Genomic DNA, 19,536 nt, shown 5'->3' with positions numbered 1-19,536 from the left:
ATTTGCAGCTGTGATTGCCGTGGTTTTGAGGTTTTGTCGTTCAAAATAGTGATTTTTATAAAGGGAAAACATGGAAACAGTACAGCCCAAACTTATACTTTTTTCACTTGTGGAAAAGCTTAATAAAAAGGCCCAATTCCACGTGATTGCCACATACTACCTGGCAACCCTTCCATCATTTCACTTCTGAAAGTGTCACTCTGAGAAAAAGTTAATTAAATGTGTGTTTTAGCCGGAGCTCAAACGTTTTTGAAAATTGGATAATTCAGCTTTAACCAGACGATTATGAGAGTGGTGTCCCAGTTCCAGCGCAGTCGTTTCGTTCAGTATTTAGTCATTTTCTTGGCGGTGGGGGGGGGTCATCTGGCCTTGTGCTGCAGCGACAGCAGTGCGGCCCGCTGGTGGTACTGCTTCACTTTGGCCGCTGCCAGTCGAGCCGCCAGCTCCGCCGGCTTCTCAAAGAAGTTCACCAGCGGCTGCTCGGTGAGAAGCGAGGCGAAGATCTGAGCGAAGCTTATGGTCCAGTCGCTCTCCGGCGAGTCCGGGGTCACCTCCTGCCTGACCTCCTGCCTGACCTCTTCCTTTGACCCCTGGTGACCCGCCTCCCCGATCTGCAGCACCAGGCTGGTTACCGTGGCGATGGCCTGAAACAGCTCGTTCTCCTCCTGGTTGCCGTGGAACAGGCTGTAGAGAGTCTTACAAAACTGGATGAACTCGCGCTGCAACCACAGAAGAGAGAGGACGATGCATTATTTATTTATTTTAATTAATTAGAGGATCTACTCTCTGAGACCAACCTGGAGGATCTTAAAAGGAAATGGGAAACTGATTTGAATGACACTATATCAGACTCCGTGTGGCAAAAAGTCATACAGAACATTCATTCCTCTTCAGTTTGACTTAGACATGCAGTTGTGCAGTTTAAAGTGGTGCACCGACTGCACTGGTCCAAAATCAAGTCTGACCGGGATCCTTCATGCAACCGTTGCGGACAAACGCCTGCTACGCTTTTTCATACATTTTGGACTTGCCCAATACTTTGTGGTTATTGGCTTTCTATCTTCGAAGCTTTCTCCAGCATTGTGGGAAATCAGTCCCTGCCCTCTGACTGCTTTGTTTGGAGCAATATCTGTAGACGCTCCTTTTGAGAAGCGTCAGATAAGTATGATTGCCTTTTGTTCACTGTTAGCTCGAAGACTTATTTTGTGCAAATGGAAAGATCCATGCCCTCCAACATATGGCCATTGGATGAGAGAGGTTATGGGCCATAAACATTTGGAAAAGATCAGATACACCCTTAAAGGTCATACTGGTAAATTTTATGAGCAATGGTTGCCATTTATGCAATATTTTGAAAGTATATCTGCTGACAAACTTATTTAAGCTGCAAAGCACTGTAATGTACTGTAATGTACAAATTAGAGTTTATCGTTGTGGTCCGGTATAGCAGGGGTGGGAGGGGGGGACTTTTTGTTTGTTTGTTTGTTTGTTTTTATTTGTTTAAATGTATCAAAGTATGTTTTAAAAAGCAATTCAAAGTTAAAGTTAAAAATTAATTAGGATGAGGCATATTAATCAACATTTCAGAAAGCATCGATCTAAATATGCTGCAGTTTGTACAGCAGCTGGTTTTCATTTGTTATCCTGACGCAGGGAATGAATGCAAACATTTCCACTGTTGTAGCTTTATCCTTGATTTAATTGGACAAAAACTTCTATATGTGGTTTGGGCTAGAGGTTGACAGGCCGATATTTGGGTATTATACAAAAAAAGCTGATATTACGCCACTAAAAGTGCGATATCTCTAGAATCGAAAGTGATTAAAGTGTTTACAAGCTGTGTGACCTCCGAAGTGTAGCGCACACCTGATTCATGAGCGGCAGAGGTTTTTCCACGTCTTTCTCCTTCTCCTTGACCAGATCCTTCAGCATCTGCTTCAGCTGCTCCTGGTAGGACTTCCCCTCTCCGGTCTCCTCTGAAACGGGCCGCAGTCACTCACTGAACACAACTGGGACGGTCAGAGTATTTATACACAAGTGCATAAAGTCCTCACCCGCCTCAGGCCTGGCCACGTACAGCGGCCGGTTGGACGACAGCAGCGGGCTTTTCAGAAGAGAAGGGTCTTCCTCGCTCTCAGTCAGGGCTGGACAGGGAGATAAATGAGAAGTTGTGACAAATACAGTAAAGCAATAATAGTAGGAGGTGCAGAAGAATTGGTGGAATAATGGTGTTTCGTACCTGGAGGGATGTGCAGACGATACAGCAGTCGGATTTTCTCATTCAACTCTCCACAATACAAGGTGTCTGCAAAGGAGAGTAATTAAATGAATGTTGGACACCTTTAACCCCTTAACTCCCACCTGAAAAAGGTCACAAAAAATGGACAAAAAAATGACAAAAATGTGATAAAAATTTGACAAAAATGTGATAAAAAAATGACAAAAAAGTTGAATACCCAACAAAAAAATGATGACTGAGGAAAAAGATCCTCTCGGTTCAGGCGGGAGTTAAGATATTAATTGTTTTTCCTGTTTACTCCGTTTTTCTTTTCTCAACTAATATTTTCCCTATTTAAGCCAGATTTTTGTCCAATTTATCCCCCTATGTATTCCCATGTTTCCACCCTATTTTTGACCAATCTCCCCATTGTTTTTTTTGAGCTTCAGGCCCAGGCGAGTGAGAGGAGGCGGAGCTTCAGGCCCAGGCGAGTGAGAGGAGGCGGAGCTTCAGGCCCAGGCGAGTGAGAGGAGGCGGAGCAGATGCGAAAGTCCTTCAGTCTGAGGCGGAGGCATATACGCAAAAATGTAACAAGTAAAATATATTTCAATGATCAGAAACTCACTTTAGTTGCGCATAAGTTGCGGAGTTGAGGAAAAGTTGCGGAGGAAATTGCGGATTATTGGAATAGTTGCGGGAAAGTTGCGGGATTTTGGAAAAGTTGCCACTCCGCACTGATTTCGCGGAGTTTGCTTGATGTCGCGAAATCCTGGAGGGACTGACTGTTAACTCATAGTTAGTTGTGGTGGATCCACTCGGACGTCACGTGACACTTGCTTATAGCCCATTACATGTGAAAACCAATAACCAAAATGCAGGCCCAGAAGGTGCCCAAAGGGACAGTTGTGAGCCACAGTTTTACTATTATGTAGTACAGGGGTAGGCTTTTTTCCCAAGAAACTTTTTGATTAGGGTAAAGCCAAACTGGAGAAAATGGGATCCGTTCAGGTGGGAGTTAAGAGGTTAAATGAAGCGTTACACCTATAGGCTGTAAGCTCCAGTTGAGAAGCTTTCAGATTTAGGTAAAGCTGAACTGGAGAAGATGTGCTTGTTTAAGGCAGGGGGTTAAGTACTGTAACAATGTGAGAAACTCTGTCAATTACTTAAAACTTTCCAAACAGGAAACACCACATTAGGTCATAAATTATGCACAGCACTGGCAATTGTAGAAAATGGTGCTTTACTTTTGGCTAAAATTGTCAGGTTCGGCCCTTGGTCCTTTTACAATAAAGAAAATCGTCCCTCCACCAAACAAACTTGCCCACCCCTGATGTAGGAGCACTTTCTGCAAGACTCAATAACCCGAACCGCACGTACCGAGCCACATGGCGAACTCTTTGAACGACACCAGGCAGTCGTGGTCGTGGCTGAGGAGGGTGAAGGTGCGATTGCCCAGCGTGTCGGTGTGCTGCTCGCAGGACACCGACCAGGGCAGCAGGAGGCAGTAGAGGCTCTTGAACTGCGCCCGGTCCAGCCGGTACTGCCTCTCCGTGAAGGACCGCCCCGAGTCCGTCTGTCTCCACGACGACGCCTCCGCCGCGGCGACCGAGCTGCTGTCGCCCCAGTACAGGCTGATCAGGTGCTCCGTCTGAAGGGGGAGGAGGGCGACACGAGAAAAGGTCAGAGGTCAACCATAGTAACAAGACAGGTGTAATCACAGGAACAAACCTAAACCAAGACTAAAACAGCAGAATCTGTAGTATTATGTTGAGAACTTTGTACTTTTACTCCACTACATTTAAAACATATATATAATACTAACTACTCCAATACATTTCTATAAAGGCTCCAAAGTAAAAAGTGAATTTGGCCACGTATTTTGCTCTTTTTAACCCCTTAACTCCCACCTGAACCAAGCACATTTTCTCCAGTTTGGCTTTACCCCAATCCAAAAGCTTCTGGAAAAAAGGTGTGAAAATAGCAACAGAACTGAGACGAAAACAATGATGAAGATGTGACAAAAAAGTGATGAAAAAAATGTGACAAAAAATGACACAAAAATGTGACAAAAAAACAACAAAAAAAGACAAAAAAAAGAAGAAGAAAAACACACAAAAAAGATGGAAAAAAATGTAGATGAGTTGTGTAGATCTTAGCTTTCAAATGAGGCGTTACACTGGCCTACAGGATTTGGGTAAAGCTGAACTGGAGAAAATGCTCTGGGTTCAGGCGGGAGTTAAGAGGTTAAAAGTCTAAAAACACACACTCTATGAACAGAAGGTGGCGCTGTCAAATGCCACTCAAAACGAGAAACTCGGTGTTTCCGTACAAAGGATGAATTCTGTAACAATGTTTGTGTTTTAGAAGCATAGATATAACACACGAGAGATTGATGATTAGCCATTCAGCCCCGTTCAGAGCAATGATCCCGCGTGGCCTGTGAAACTAAAATGGCTGCTCAATCTCCTCCAACGAAGGGCAAAAAAGGGCAATGAGTCTCCACAGAGCTCCAGAGCCTGTCAATCCTACTAGATTTAAGCTTCAACTTTTTATTGCTGATACACAAAACCAGCATGGGTAAAAATATGATACACAGCCCAGCATTGTCATAACAAAGTTTCAGAAAAAAAAGAAACTCTTTGAAGCCAGGCTTTTGAGCAGTGAAAATGAGGTCCAAAGCTACACAGGAATCCTGTTTACAAAGTGTCTTCAGGAGTCGCCCCTGGCCACCAGGGGGTGGTATTACAGCAATGTCAGCTCTGCGCCATGAGGACCAAAGAGAAGCACTTTCCTCCATAGATATCATCATATAATAAAGGCGAGACATCTCGTACGCGCTGCTGGCCAATTGAGGGCGACGTCCGCACACGGCGGCCATCTTGCCACAGCGAGCTTGCTCACTCGTATCATTGTGTTTTATGGTGCATGTACTTTTTAAATAACCATAACTTGCTCAATTTTCTGCCGATTTTCAAACGGTTTGGTTTGTTATAAACGTCATAGCTGTAGTTATGGCACTGCATACATATGAATAAAGAAGAAAATCTTTATTCAACATGTATCAGCATTCAGAATTATAGCCAAGAAGAAACCAAACCGCTGTGACTCCATCAAGATGGCCGCCTGTGAAGCCAAAAGTGAGTCTTAAGACATCTAGCCTTTATTATATGATATCTATGCTTTCCTCGACCATTGTTTAGAAGCCACAAAGTTATTATTTCTAACACTTATTGTAACAGATTTGTACTTTCAATACTTCATTATTTTCTAAAGCAAACACTCACGTACTTCTACTTAAAGGAATAGGCCACCGTTTTTACACACTGAGATATGTTCTTACCTTAGCTTTGACGAGCTCTTTAGGACCTGTCTGATCTTCACCCGTGCCTTCAGTCACGTAAACACAGCGCAGACGGCGTTAGCATTTAGCCTCTCCCTCTCTCCTCTATAGCTCCAAAACAGGTCAAGATAGAAGCTACCAAGCTCCTCCACGTTTTCCCTATTTAAATATGGTTACGTGAAGTGTTACACTACAAAGTATAATTATACAAAATTAAACAATGTGGATTTTCTAAGCGGATAAAAGGGGGAACTATATTGTAAGGCGTAATAATACCAGGAGTAGTTTGGCATCTGCACAGTAAAGTGAAGATTACTGCGCAGATTTCGGACTACTCCTGGTATTATTACGCCTTACAATATAGTCCCCCCTTCTATCCACTTAGAAATAATTATGTGTAATTATACTTTGTAGTGTAACACTTCACGTAACCATATTTAAATAGGGAAAACGTGGAAGAGCTTGGTAGCTTCTATCTTGACCTGTTTTGGAGCTATAGAGGAGAGAGGGAGAGGCTAAATGCTAACGCCGTCTGCGCTGTGTTTACGTGACTGAAGGCACGGGTGAAGATCAGACAGGTCCTAAAGAACTCGTCAAAGCTAAGGTAAGAACATATCTCAGTATGTAAAAACGGTGGCCTATTCCTTTAAGTAATAATTCCACAGAGAAACATTTACTTTTATTGGAGTAATGCAGTATTTGACCAGCAGTGTCTGTACTTTTACTCAAGCAATGAAATCAAGCACCACTTCTGTCCTAAAGAACGACCAACCCAGAAGTAGACAAGTAAATCAAATAAAAAGTACAAAACCGGGGAGTCCGTCACCACAAACTTACTTTAAAGAGGTCATAGGCGTCTGACAGATTCTCCGGAGACATGGACACTTCCGGAGACACGATCCTCAGCTGAAACAGAGGAGTTCACGTCGTCAACACGTCACAAAGCAACAAAGGCTGTGCTTCTGTCGTTTCCTCACAGCGTTCTCTTTGGTGGTGTCCTCGTGAGTCTGCAGGACCTGGATCCTGTGGCGGCAGCGGAGCCTCTCGATCTGACGCACGCTCACGTCCCCGAATTTCTAAAAGCAAGAAGAGGCAGTTGTAGATTTATATAAAAGATATGTAACGTAAACGGATAAAACTCTAACCTCGTGGGCTTCGTTGATGAGGTCAGTGATGTTGGTGTATCTCGCGCACAGAGGGAGGTTGTCGTCCTCAGAGGCAGGAGAAAGAGGAGGAGGAGTGAGGGGGACACAGGGAGCTTCGTCTGTCCCAACCAGCTCCAGAAAACTACGGGGAAAAAACTCGAGATTAAGCTTATGGTCATTGAAAATTACACGACAATGGCAGTAGTTGCAGAGGAGTGGAATCTCTAAAAAAAAAATGAAAAAAGCAAAACAAAATCCTCTAAATCCTTTAAGTTTACATCAGCGTTTAGTTTCATTCACTGCCAATGTTAAAGAAAGGTTTCAAGAACAAGGCACCACAAGGGGGCGCCATTTTGTTAATTACTGACCATTAAAAATATAAAAACAGCAGCAGCACTTTGGATGTAAAATTAGGACTGTTAACATCCAGAGTCTACAGGTTGCAGCAAGTCCAATTCATTGCTTTTTAATTCCCCAAATTGATATATTTAACGCCACAAACACAAAGAAATCTGTGCATATTCAATGTTTCCGCCATCAGACTCATGAACAGTCAATAACCGGTAACCTGACATTTGCAAAACGTGATTATTATTCACCTCACATCAGCAGCATTTTGTGCATTTGTAAACCCACTGTTTATGTGAAACTAATATATGATATATATGAGGCTCATTACATGCAAAGTGTGATATGTGTTCTATTATGGCACAGCTTGCAAAAAACCCAAATAAATTTAAAAATGGACTGCAAGACATCATCAAAATTATAAAAAAACAAAGGCTTGTCAGATGTCATGTATTAGTTTCACATTTTAAGTTGAATAACAGAAATAAATGCACTTTTTCATGATATTCTAATTCTATGACGAGCACCTGTATGTTGTGCATATTCAGTGTTTCACTAATTTGACTATTCGCTACTTGTGCAATCCCATAATGCATAGCGCCTTGGAGGGTTCGCTGCTGTAAACAATATGGCGCTGCGAGCTGTCATCGAAGAGACTGATATTAATCTTCCAAATACCATAAAAAAAATATCCAATTCCACTAAACCAGGGGTAGGCAGGTTTTGTTGGTGGAGGCCGATTTTCTTTATTGTAAATAGACCGAGGGCCGAAGCCGCTGATTATTATGATTATTAGCCCAAAGTAAAGCACAACACCGGAAAAATTACTATCATGAGATGAATGACTTAAAATTGCTTGAATTAAAGTTCTTCTATGTTGAATTTGAGTTGGTTTGAACTAATACAAGATACAAATGCTATAGCGCCAATGGAACAAGAATAAAACCCACTTGGAATCAGACAAATACTGGTTTTTCACTTGAAATGACACAAAATTATCTGAATTAAGAGAATAACGACTACTAGAGGTTCTATCTCCTCCGAGACCAGACCAAATCAACTCAAACCTTAGATTGAATCTCTTAATTCAAGTAGATTTATGTCATTTCTTCCTGAAAACGATTATTCTTTTTCCAGTGCACTTCTTTCAAATGCCAGTGTTATGACCTAATTGGGTGCATTGACAGTATTTCTACCTTATTTTCTCCCATTTAACTCTAATAATGTTAAAAGTACTCTGTGATTTGTGCAATAGTGTTTCTCAGAATCATCTTGAGGGCCAGAGGTTCAGTGCCGGAGGGCCGGATTTGGCCCCCGGGCCTGACGTTGCCTACCCCTGCACTAAACCAAAGATTAAGAAAATCAGTACCTTTTTATCTATTAATTTTAAAAAGTCGACCTCGTGTGCAGAGCTTTGTAGTTCCGGATTATGTTTTTGATTGTTGGAGCAATTACGAGCACAGCAGAAGCCGTTTTTCATTATTGTTTGGCTGTAGCTTCACAGGCACAGACACAGGCCTCCTCCAGGTCGTAGCTACCACCCCCCAAGGTGCAAAGCATTATGGGTTATGTGCAAGTAGTTAATACCGTGTTTATTTTGATCCCATTTCTTAGCATGCCCTAAAAAACTATTATTTCTTTTATTACTGGATTATGTTGCACATGTGCACAACGGCGCCAAAAATAAAGAAATCCTAGTTTGTGAAAGTACAATCACTGACAATGGCAAAAAAATATATTCTGATTTATTAAGATGTGCAAATATTGAGAGGACATTTTGATGTTCATAAACAAATTAATTGGACTTTTGAGCAAAACACTGCACAATTTCAGCCAAAACTGCAGCTGAAAGTGTTTTGAAAGTTATACAAATATTTTCCAAGAATTTAAGATTTAATGTCAGTTTTAATCCTATTTAATGTTTTTATTTTGGCACAATTAATTGAATGTTTTTTTGACAATGATTCTTTTAATGTCCCGTGGCATTGAAATAATGACATAATTTGAAACGCATGGATATTTGGCTGTGATCCATTTGTCCTCGAGGGCCTGAACTCGGAGCCGGGAAAGTCATTGACAATGAGCCAAATATACAGTATGAATCAAAAGCCAAGGAGATATGAGACATCTGACAAAACATAGTACGTATTAAATCAAATACAACTATAAAAACTAGGGCCGGGACTTTTTTTGATTAATTACGATCAATTAAGGTAAGGTTCAAATCGAAATTGATCGCACTCAACTTTCGACACCTGCAGACGTTGCTTAGGCACAAACAACACGTAAAGCCAAAAACTATTTGACTGTCAAACTTGTTGTTAAAGTCTTGTTAAAGAGACTAGATGAGTGTTGGCCATGTTATACTCACTACTGCCACCTCAGGTCATACGTGTAACTGCACCTTCTATATTAAGCTCGTGCATGACGGCACTTCAGACCCGAAGTAACACCTTTTTGAGTGGTCTGACCTCATTCTGTGCATGGCTGGAACATGTAGGAGGAGGGAAATACATTTTTTTTTTTTTTTTTTTTTAACTCTGTATAGTCCCTTTAAGCACAGACATAAACCTATTTAACCTCTCACCCGCCTAAACCAATTGCATTCTGTCCTCTTTGGCTATTATATAGGCCTGTGTAACACCTCATTTGAAAGCTAACACCCACAAAACTGATCTTTTTTCCTCGCGTTGTTGCTGTGTTGTGTCACATTTTGTATGGTTTTTTTTCTTTCTTTTTGTTGAATTTTTGTCACATTTTTGTTGAATTTTTGTCAGATTTTTGTTGAATTTTTGTCAGATTTTTGTTGAATTTTTGTTGAATTTTTGTTGAATTTTTGTCACATTTTTGTTGAATTTTTGTTGAATTTTTGTTGAATTTTTGTTGAATTTTTGTTGAATTTTTGTTGAATTTTTGTTGAATTTTTGTTGAATTTTTGTTATTTTTTTGTTGAATTTTTGTCATTTTTTGTTGAATTTTTGTGACATTTTTGTTGAATTTTTGTCACATTTTGGTTAAATTTTTGTCACATTTTTGGTTGAATTTTTGTTGAATTTTTGTCATTTTTTTGTAGAATTTTTGTAGAATTTTTGTCACACTTTTGTTGAATTTTTGTCATTTTTTGTTGAGTTTTTGTCACATTTTTGTTGATTTTTTGTCATTTTTTGTTGAATTTTTGTTGAATTTTTGTTGATTTTTTGTCACATTTTGGTTAAATTTTTGTCACATTTTTGGTTGAATTTTTGTTGAATTGTTGTCATTTTTTTGTTGAATTTCACATTTGTCGCGTTTACATCATATTTTCCTCTCATTTTTTGTGGCTATTCTGGTGCTTTTTTCCCAAGAAACTTTTTGATTAGGGTAAAGCCAAACTGGAGAAAACGGGATCCGTTCGGGTGGGAGTTAAGAGGTTAAAAAGATAATTCTCCAAAAAGTGTTTGAAATGTTCACACAGGCCTCACATCTCCATTTCAGATGCAGGAAAACAAAAAGAAGCATCTAGAATATACCTCTAAAAAATAACTACAGCCCCTAAATAAATTACGCTTAAATGCGATTAATTGCGATTAATTAACTACAAAGGCTATAATTAACTCGATACATTTTTTTTAACATCTCAACTCCCGCCTGAACCGAGAGGATCTTTTTCCTCACGTCAGCAGATTATTTTCCATCATTTCTTTGTTGGGTATTCAACTCATTTTTGTAACTTTTTTCAAATTTTTTTGTCAATATTTTGTCTTTTTTTTTTGTCAATTTTTTTTTACTTTTTCATCAATTTATCATCAAATTTTTGTCATTTTTTTGTTTACATTTTTGTCAAATTTTTATCACATTTTTGTCATTTTTTGTCATTTTTTTGTCACATTTTTTCCACTTTTTCGTAAATTTTTTATCAAATTTTTGTCATTTTTTTGTTACATTTTGGTCATTTTTTGTCACATTTTTGTAATGTTTTTGTCAAATTTTTATCACATTTTTGTCTTTTTTTTGGTCACATTTTTTCCACTTTTTCATGAATTTTTCGTCACTTTTTTGTCACATTTCCATCATTGTTTTTGTCTCAGTTCTGTTGCTATTTTCACCCCTTTTTTCCAGAAGCTTTTGGACTGGGGTAAAGCCAAACTGGAGAAAATGTGCTCGGTTCAGGTGGGAGTTAAGGGGTTAATCGAGTCCCACCATTAATAAAAACTATAAAAAACAATGACATTTCCACTGTTATACTGCATTTTCATGAACATACAAACAAACAAGTACCCAGTGAGAATCATGAGCGCCTGGCCGTCGTCCGTGCTGGCGCAGAGCTGTGCGGTGTTGGCCTCCAGGACGGATAAGCCCAGCTGGAATATGGCTCTGATGCCGCTGAAGAAGAAGCAGTCGACCACGCGGACGGCGCTGCTGAACGGCAACACGCTCAGAAACAGCGTCAGGAACCAGGACAGAGACACCGAGGAGAGCGAGGACAGGTCGGGGAAGTGCTCCGCCAGATCAGGCAAACGCTCGCGGATCAGCTCCTCGAACACGGACTGGTCCACCTGCGCTCCTGCCGGGACACAACGGGAACACATCGGTCAAGACAGGCTTTCTTCAAATAATAACAGCCACAAAAAACAACTACAGCACGACTACAGGTTTGTTTTTCAACTTTATAACATGTTAAAGGGGCCTTTTTATACTCACTACTGCCACCTCAGGTCATGTGTGTAACTGCACCTTCTTTATTAACCCCCTACCTCCCACCTGAACCGAGCACATTTTCTCCAGTTTGGCTTTACCCCAGTCCAAAAGCTTCTGGAAAAAAGGTGTGAAAATAGCAACAAAACTGAGACGAAAACAATGATGGAAATGTGACAAAAAAGTGAGAAAACATTGACAAAAAAGCAACGAAAAATTGATGAAAAAGTGGCAAAAATGTGACAAAATGTGACAAAAAAATGACAGAAATTTGACAAAGAAATGACAAAGAAACAACAAAAAAATTACAAAAATGTGATAAAAAATTGACAAAAAAACAACAAAAATGGGACAAAATGGGACAAAACGTGATAAAAAAAATGACAAAAATTTTATAAAAAATGGACAAAAAAATGACAAAAAATGACAAAAATGTGACAAAAAAAACACAAAAATGTGACAAAAATGTGACAAAAAAATTACAAACATTTGACAAAAAATGACAAAAATGTGACAAAATGTGACAAAAAATGACAAAAATGTGACAAATAAAGGACAAAAAAGTTACAAAAATAATGGAAAAAATATCTGATCGCATGAACAAAAAGATAAGAGATTAAGCTCATGTATGACGGCACTTTGGACCCGAAGTAACAACTTTCTGCCTTAGAGGGAGTTGTGGTGAACAGGTCTGGGCTCATCTTAGGACATTGCTTGAACATACATGGAGGAATATAAATAATTTTAACATTTTTAAACTCTGTATAGGTTTAGCATCATAAATTATGGTCGTATAGCGTTATCTCTTTTGTACCTGCTTTTTAATGCAGCACGCTTCGACAGCCCCTTATAAATGAACAACTTGTTTGTCTCAATTGTATCTTGAGAAAGGGAAATTGGTTCAAAAGCAGTGCGGCTCATGTAAATAAACTGCTTCACAAACACAGGAAATTGGCCTCTGGCTGAGAGCAAAAATAACACGTCTGCTCTATTCTGTAAAAATATCAATTACACAACATTCAGAGCAGACAGTGCGAGAGCCTTAAAGTGTTATGGGCTGCACAATATGGGAAAACATTAGAAATATTTGATTACTATGTTGAAAGCTGCGACAATAAACAGTCGCTTTACAATGACGTGCATTATCTATAATTGTCTCTACTTTGTGGAGGTAAGTGACGCACATCTGTAGCCACAACTGGCCTGGTGTAGACGGACTGAAGAGCAAAACCTTCTGTGACCCGTCCAACCACCACCAGTCTCTCACACGAGTGATGCACACAGGTTACTGACACACTTACACAGGTTGATCACAGTGTGGGTTGGGGCTGTAAATATGAGTTAGATTTTCAGAAAACAAGCAGCGTTTTGCAGCTTGTGATGCCGAGGTCACCTGTTACCTCCATGCACTCGAGGGAGAGGGTGCGTAAGGGGATGAGACAGTCCAGTTCATTTCTGAAGTCACTCCTTATTATTACGCCTCATTCCTGCCTCTTGCAGATCAGCGTTGATTTTGACAACATATTTTAATTTAGTTTTAGTCTTTTGACGAAAATGTTATTTCTTTTAGTCGAGATTTAGTCAAAAAAAAAAATCTTAAATTTGAATCGACTAGAATTTCAAGTACATTTAGTCGACTAAATTTAACCTCTTAACTCCCGCCTGAACCGAGAGGATCTTTTTCCTCACGTCATCAGATTTTTTTGTTGGGTATTCAACTCATTTTTGTAACTTTTTTGTCATTTTTTTTGTCATTTTTTGTCACATTTTTGTAATTTTTTCGGCAATCTTTTTATCACATTTTTGTCATTTTTTTTGTCAAATTTTTTTGTCAAATTTTTTTGTCAAATTTTTTTGTCAAATTTCTGTCATTTTTTCGTACATTTTTTATCCATTTTTTGTCATTTTTTTTGTCAAATTTTTGTCAATTTTTTATCACATTTTTGTCACATTTTTGTTATTTTTTTGTCATTTTTTTGGTCACATTTTTCTTCATCAATTTCTTGTGACATTTTTGTGACATTTTTGCCACTTTTTCATCAATTTTTCGTCACTTTTTTGTCAACGTTTTTTCACTTTTTTGTCACATTTCCATCATTGTTTCCGTCTCAGTTTTGTTGCTATTTTCACACTGGTACTGCTATTTTTGGACTGGGGTAAAGCCAAACTGGAGAAAATGTGCTCGGTTCAGGTGGGAGTTAAGAGGTCAATGAAGGCCCTCTGCTTCGTTGAGCTGCTCCCACATGAACCAAGCTCAGGGCTGTTCCTTTGGCAGAGGATTTACATGATATGAGGCTCTTTCAGACTGTAATAGAAGTTTGGATGATTTTAGTCTCTCCTTTTCATTTTTATTTAGTCAACTAAAATATCTGGACATTTTAGTCATAGTTTTAGTCTCATGAAAAACTTTTAATTTAGTTTTAGTCAGCAAAAATATTACCTTGACTAAAATTAAGCCAAAATATTTTAGTTGGCGAAATTAGCACTGTTGCAGATTTGCATTTTGCTGCTAGTTTTAGGCAACTTTCAAGCACATTTTCAGACGGAATTAAAGCCATAGTCCATTCAGACGTATTATATTTATAAAGCGTAGTTTTTAATGGTTGTGGGGCGGAACATTGCGGGTTAGAAACTGAAAAGTCACTCCATTCACACAGTGGCAGTGGCAGTGGTTCATGCTGGGTATTGCCGACAACTTCACAATCTTTAGAACAAAAAAATATTTTAAGTTACAAAATGCAGGTTTTTATTATGTTGAATATGCTCAGTAGGTCAAGACTTATACAAACAAGCATATTTAAATATATATGTTAAAACTATTTGCGTTTCACAGCACAGATGCCTCAATAGGATAGGCACGTTGTCAGGTATTCCTTAAGGATACATCCTTATGGAATACTTTTATAGCAATATTCAACTATCACATGTGTTGCTGACCTTGTTAACCCCAGTCAGAGCCGTGGGAAGATATTTTAGTTTAGGGGGTGCTGAGGGACAAAATTTACCCCCAAAATACTTTTTCTGTGCATAAATCCTATTTATTAACCTTAACTCCCGCCTGAACCGAGAGCATTTTCTCCAGTTCAGCTTTACCCAAATCCTGTAGGCCAGTGTAACACCTCATTTGGCCTCATTTGAAAGACCTACAAAACTAAATGGATCTTTTTCTTCACATCAGATTTTTTTTCATCACTTTTTTTGTTGGGCAGTCGTCTCATTTTTGGCAAATTTTCGTGACTTTTTTGTCACTTTTTCGTCAAATTATTCGCATTTTTTTATGTCAAATTCTTATCATTTTTTCGTCCATTTTTTCTCATTTTTTGTAAAATTTTTGTCAATTTTTGTCATTTTTTGTAAAATTTTTGTCACTTTTTCGTCAATGTTCTCTCACTTTTTTCACAATTTCATCCTTGTTTTCGTCTCAGTTTTGTTGCTATTTTCACACCTTTTTTCCAGAAGCTTTTGGACTGGAGAAAATGTCCTCGGTTCAGCTGGGAGTTAAGGGGTTGATATTGCCTGCAGTTCACAAGCCATCCGCCAGGGGGTACTGCAGCGCCCTCAGCACCCTGGGTTCCCACGGCCTTGACCCCAGTATTTCCTCCCCCAGTCGGTTGTAAAAGGCAGACGTTGTTTTGCAAATAAAGTCATTAGTATTTTCTCTGACCTATGACCCTGCGGTTGAAGTAATCCGGGAGCATCCTCTCGCAGACGCACACCAGCAGCCAGAAGGCCTCCTCCTCGCGGGCGTACAGCAGCAGCACCGAGGCCAGGATGTTCATCGACTGAGGAGGGCACACACAACTGGTATTTGCGGTGGAAAAGGCGGACCACAGCATAACTGCAGCACATCATCAGCATTTTGGGACAAATCAAATCAACATTCATCTCTCCGGTTTCCTCGCTGCGTCCTATTACCTGGCAGTATCCGATCTTGGGGTTGCGGTGAGCGTACGCGGTCAGGACTCGTCTCAGAGCTGCGATGCCGGTGGGGTTTTGGAAGGCGGGATGGTCCGGGAGCGAACGGTGCAGGTCCCGCTCGATCTCGTCTGTGGCCAAAGTGCTCTGGCCCATCGACTTCTGCACCATGGACGAGTAATAGCCCTCGTGGGACTCCAGCTCTGAGCAGGCATCTGAGGAACACACAGGAGGACAGTCAGGACATCAAAAACTGAATTATCTGCTTGGGACTTGAACATAACACTCAGGTAACAGCAGGCAATCTCTTCACAACTAATAGTCATTATGATCATACAATGGAGGAAGAAAACCTCACAATTTTTCTCTCTTTTTAACCGACTATAAACATATTTCTCACCCACCAATAGTCAAGTTTAAATTGGGTCCATGCGGATACTTTGTCCCAGCAGATTGTTCAGTAGAAGTGATAAACGGCACTCGTTGCTAACCTTAGCACGTGTAGCGTGAAGCTAACGTCGCATCCTGGTTAGCATTGTCCATTTTTAACCTCTTACCTGAACCAAGCATATTTTCTCCAGTTTAGAAAATATAAAAGAATTAAAAAGAATTAAAATTTCAAAAGCTTTTTTGATTGGAGAGCAACAGTGTAATGCTTTGTTTGAAAGCTAACACCTACAAAAGTGATCATAACTTTTTTTGTCGCTGTGTTTTTGTCAAATTTTTAAAGCGTTTTTTGTTTCTTTCTTTTTGTCGTGTTTTCGCCACGTTTTTGTCACTTTTTTTAGTTTTTCCAGCAGGTTTTTTACGCTTTTTTGTTGCTTTTCTTGTTGCTTTTTTGTTGCTTTTTTGTTGCTTTTTTGTCGCTTTTTTGTCGCTTTTTTGTTACGTTTTTGTCACTTTTTCGGTTGTTTTTTCACCATATTTTTCGCTTTTATTTGTAGCTTTTTTCACGTTTTCATCAGTTTTTTTGCATTTTGTTCCTCGTTTTCATCGCTGTTTAGATTTTTTTGTTTTTGTTTTTTGAGCTTTTAGATTTGGATGAAGCCAAATTGGGGACAATGCGCTAGGTTCAGGCGGGGGGTAAGAAGTTTGCCTCCTCTCCATGTCTCTGTATCTTTATTTGGTAGAAAAATATATTCATAATGCAGCATTTGTTAAAGTAATGGTGGTGAAATGGGACAAATTTCAGTTTTTCCCCCTCTGGCTTCTTCGAACATGACCATATAAATGGGCGAGTCCAAAGATGCCGTTTGTATCTACTCATCTGTGTTTGCTGGATCCAGATTGTTACCAAAAGTCAAAAATTCTGCATTTTTATCAGTTTATTTCGTTTTAAAGGTCATTTTCTAGTTTGTATTTTTTTTTTAATCAGGTGGAAAATTGCAGCTTGTGTTGCACTCTCATTTGCAGTTTCTTAGTGGCATACATTTGTATAATTACACATCACACAAGCAGACGGCCTCAGCTTCAATTAGAGCAGGGGTAGGCAACGTCAGGCCCGGGGGCCAAAAGCGGCCCTCTATCATCATCAAACTCTGGCCCTCGAGATGATTTTGAGAAATATTATGACCCAAATCGGGAATCAAATGCCAGTTAAAGTACTCAAGAAATGTGAAAAATACTGTAAATTTCTTAAAATGTCTTAACAGAGCATCCTTTTAGGCCATAATCCTAAAAGAATAATCATCTAAAGGAAGTAATGACTTAAATCTACTTGAATTAAGAGATTAAATCTAAAATTTGAGTAGATTTGGTCTGGCCTTAGAGCAGATAGAACCTATTCTTGCCAATGGAACGAGCACAGTTTTTTCTTAATTCAGATTATTTGTAACCTGGCTAGCACCAGGCTGCTGTGAGCGCTCGAATCATTTCGACCTGCACAACAGCCTGGAGACCATGGCTGAAATTTTCGCATGGATTTGGGAACCAATCACAGAGCGAGGAGGGACGGCAAGACGATGACGAGCTATTTGGTATACGGAAGCTTGTAGTTTATTTACGCAAAAAAAAAGTTTATTTACGGATCCAACATGACAGCAGCAGACGCGATGGTATTTTTCGATCAAGCTTTAGACCTTGTTCTAAATAGTTTAGCTCAAAAGTTTACAGCCGGTACGTCATACGTCATCGGAAACGATGATACGATTGGCTGTGGCCTCGTGCAGACACATGATAGACATTCGTAGCGCCCAATAAACGACTATGGACGATCGTAAACCACACCTCTCCTACGAGAAAATGAATTGGTGGTCCCTAGACTAAATATCACTTGTGATTTTAGTCTGGTGTTAGCCAGGCTAATTATTTTGTATAATTTCAAGTGATAAATATTTTTTACAGTAAAAGTTAATTTGTCTGTTTCCAGTGGGATTTCTATTTGTTTGATTGTCATTAGAGTTTTTATCTGATCTTAAGTTCAAACCGAAAATTTATGTAATTTAAGATGGACATTTTCCCAATGTATATGATGTACAACATTGGCATATGTAGAAAGTGATGATGATGAATTGGAGGGTCCGGCCTTTGGTCTTTTGACGATGAAGAAAACCGGCCCTCCACCGAGCAAACTTGCCTACCCCTGAATTATTAATCAGAGACCAAGAGCATCCATGTAGACCATATATACAGACTGGGTAAACTTACATTTAACAGGTTTAAATCAGTCCTATCTTTATTTCTGTTCCTGTGAGTTATTTTCATGCGCTGCTCCCCACAAGGAAGTGAGAGTGAAAGAGAGAAGTGGCACAAAACTACATTCAAATCTGTACGGTCTGTTCAGGTACACTGGTCGAACACAGCAGTCGAGCCTTTTCCGAAAACACGTTTCTAAATCTGTAAATGCTCCTCGTCTGTTTCAACTAAACAACGTCATCGAGGGCGTTTCAAACCAATTAGTTACACTACCTTACATTTTGTCCACTATTACAATATCTCACCGGACAGGGTCATCCACAGCTCCCCCCTCAGAGACTCCGGGATGCCCATCGCCACCAGCCTCTGGATCTTCTCCGTCCGAAACATGTGCACCCCGCGACCAAACTCCGAGAAGTGGTCCTCCCAAAGACGCTCCTTCACGTTCTCCATACTCTGGGACACACAAACCAGAGGCGATTCAGTTTTAGATAATAAACGCAACAAGGATGTGACTTTGACAAGACTTCCTGGCTCAAAAGGTCAGCGCACAGATATAACTAGCACTGTAGGTAAGAGCGTGTTGTGTAAAGTCAAAACGTTAACGACAAAGGGGATCATGCATTTTTCTTTACTCATGCTGCATTTTCTCATTTGCATATCTGATTTGCAGCCATTTCAAAGGGTAAATTAGCTGCATGACCACAAATAGTAGTACTAGTGCAAACTTCCACAATTTAACACCCATCTTAATAAAAATAATCATTTAACCTCTTAACCCCTGCCTTAACCCCTTACCTCCCACCTGAACCGAGCACATTTTCTCCAGTTTGGCTTTACCCCGGTCCAAAAGCTTCTGGAAAAAAGCTGTGCAAATAGCAACAAAACTGAGACGAAAACAATGATGGAAATGTGACAAAAAAGTGACAAAAAATTGAAGAAAAAATGACAAAAATGTGACAAAAAAATGTGACAAAAATGTGACAAAAATGTGACAAAAATGTGACAAAAATGTGACAAAAAAATGTCAAAATTTGATTTTAAAAAAAATGACAAAAAAATGACTAAAATATGACAAAAATATGACAAAAAAATGACAAAAATGTGACAAAAAATGACAAAAAAATGACAAAAAGTTACAAAAATGAGTTGAACACCCAACAAAAAAATGATGGAAAAAAAAATCTGATCGGTTCAAGCGGGTTTAGAGGTTAAAGGGGCAAGATGCAAGTTGGCCATTTTATACTCACTACTGCCACCTC

At 39.4% G+C, this 19,536-nt stretch overlaps 1 protein-coding gene across 1 annotated transcript in view; it reads right to left on the bottom strand.

Annotated features, from left to right (window-relative positions):
- Positions 1 to 338: 338 nt before the first annotated feature.
- tbc1d8 (TBC1 domain family member 8) overlaps positions 339 to 19,536 on the bottom strand; it is a 41,327-nt gene continuing 22,129 nt past the window's right edge. Inside the window, exons 9-20 of the mRNA XM_079563385.1 lie at positions 18,580 to 18,730; positions 15,641 to 15,855; positions 15,390 to 15,507; positions 11,309 to 11,594; positions 6,704 to 6,845; positions 6,536 to 6,634; positions 6,396 to 6,464; positions 3,596 to 3,866; positions 2,240 to 2,305; positions 2,055 to 2,144; positions 1,867 to 1,976; positions 339 to 719 (exon numbers count right to left, since the gene is read on the bottom strand). Coding sequence (XP_079419511.1) covers positions 360 to 719; positions 1,867 to 1,976; positions 2,055 to 2,144; positions 2,240 to 2,305; positions 3,596 to 3,866; positions 6,396 to 6,464; positions 6,536 to 6,634; positions 6,704 to 6,845; positions 11,309 to 11,594; positions 15,390 to 15,507; positions 15,641 to 15,855; positions 18,580 to 18,730 — 1,977 coding nt within the window. The 3' untranslated portion in view covers positions 339 to 359. The remainder of the gene's footprint in view (positions 720 to 1,866; positions 1,977 to 2,054; positions 2,145 to 2,239; positions 2,306 to 3,595; positions 3,867 to 6,395; positions 6,465 to 6,535; positions 6,635 to 6,703; positions 6,846 to 11,308; positions 11,595 to 15,389; positions 15,508 to 15,640; positions 15,856 to 18,579; positions 18,731 to 19,536) is intronic.

This window comes from Gobius niger, assembly GCF_951799975.1.
Source record: "Gobius niger genome assembly, chromosome: 9".
NCBI lineage: Eukaryota > Metazoa > Chordata > Actinopteri > Gobiiformes > Gobiidae > Gobius > Gobius niger.
Note: the sequence above shows the minus strand (reverse complement) of the source record. Positions and strands in the feature narration are given on the sequence as shown.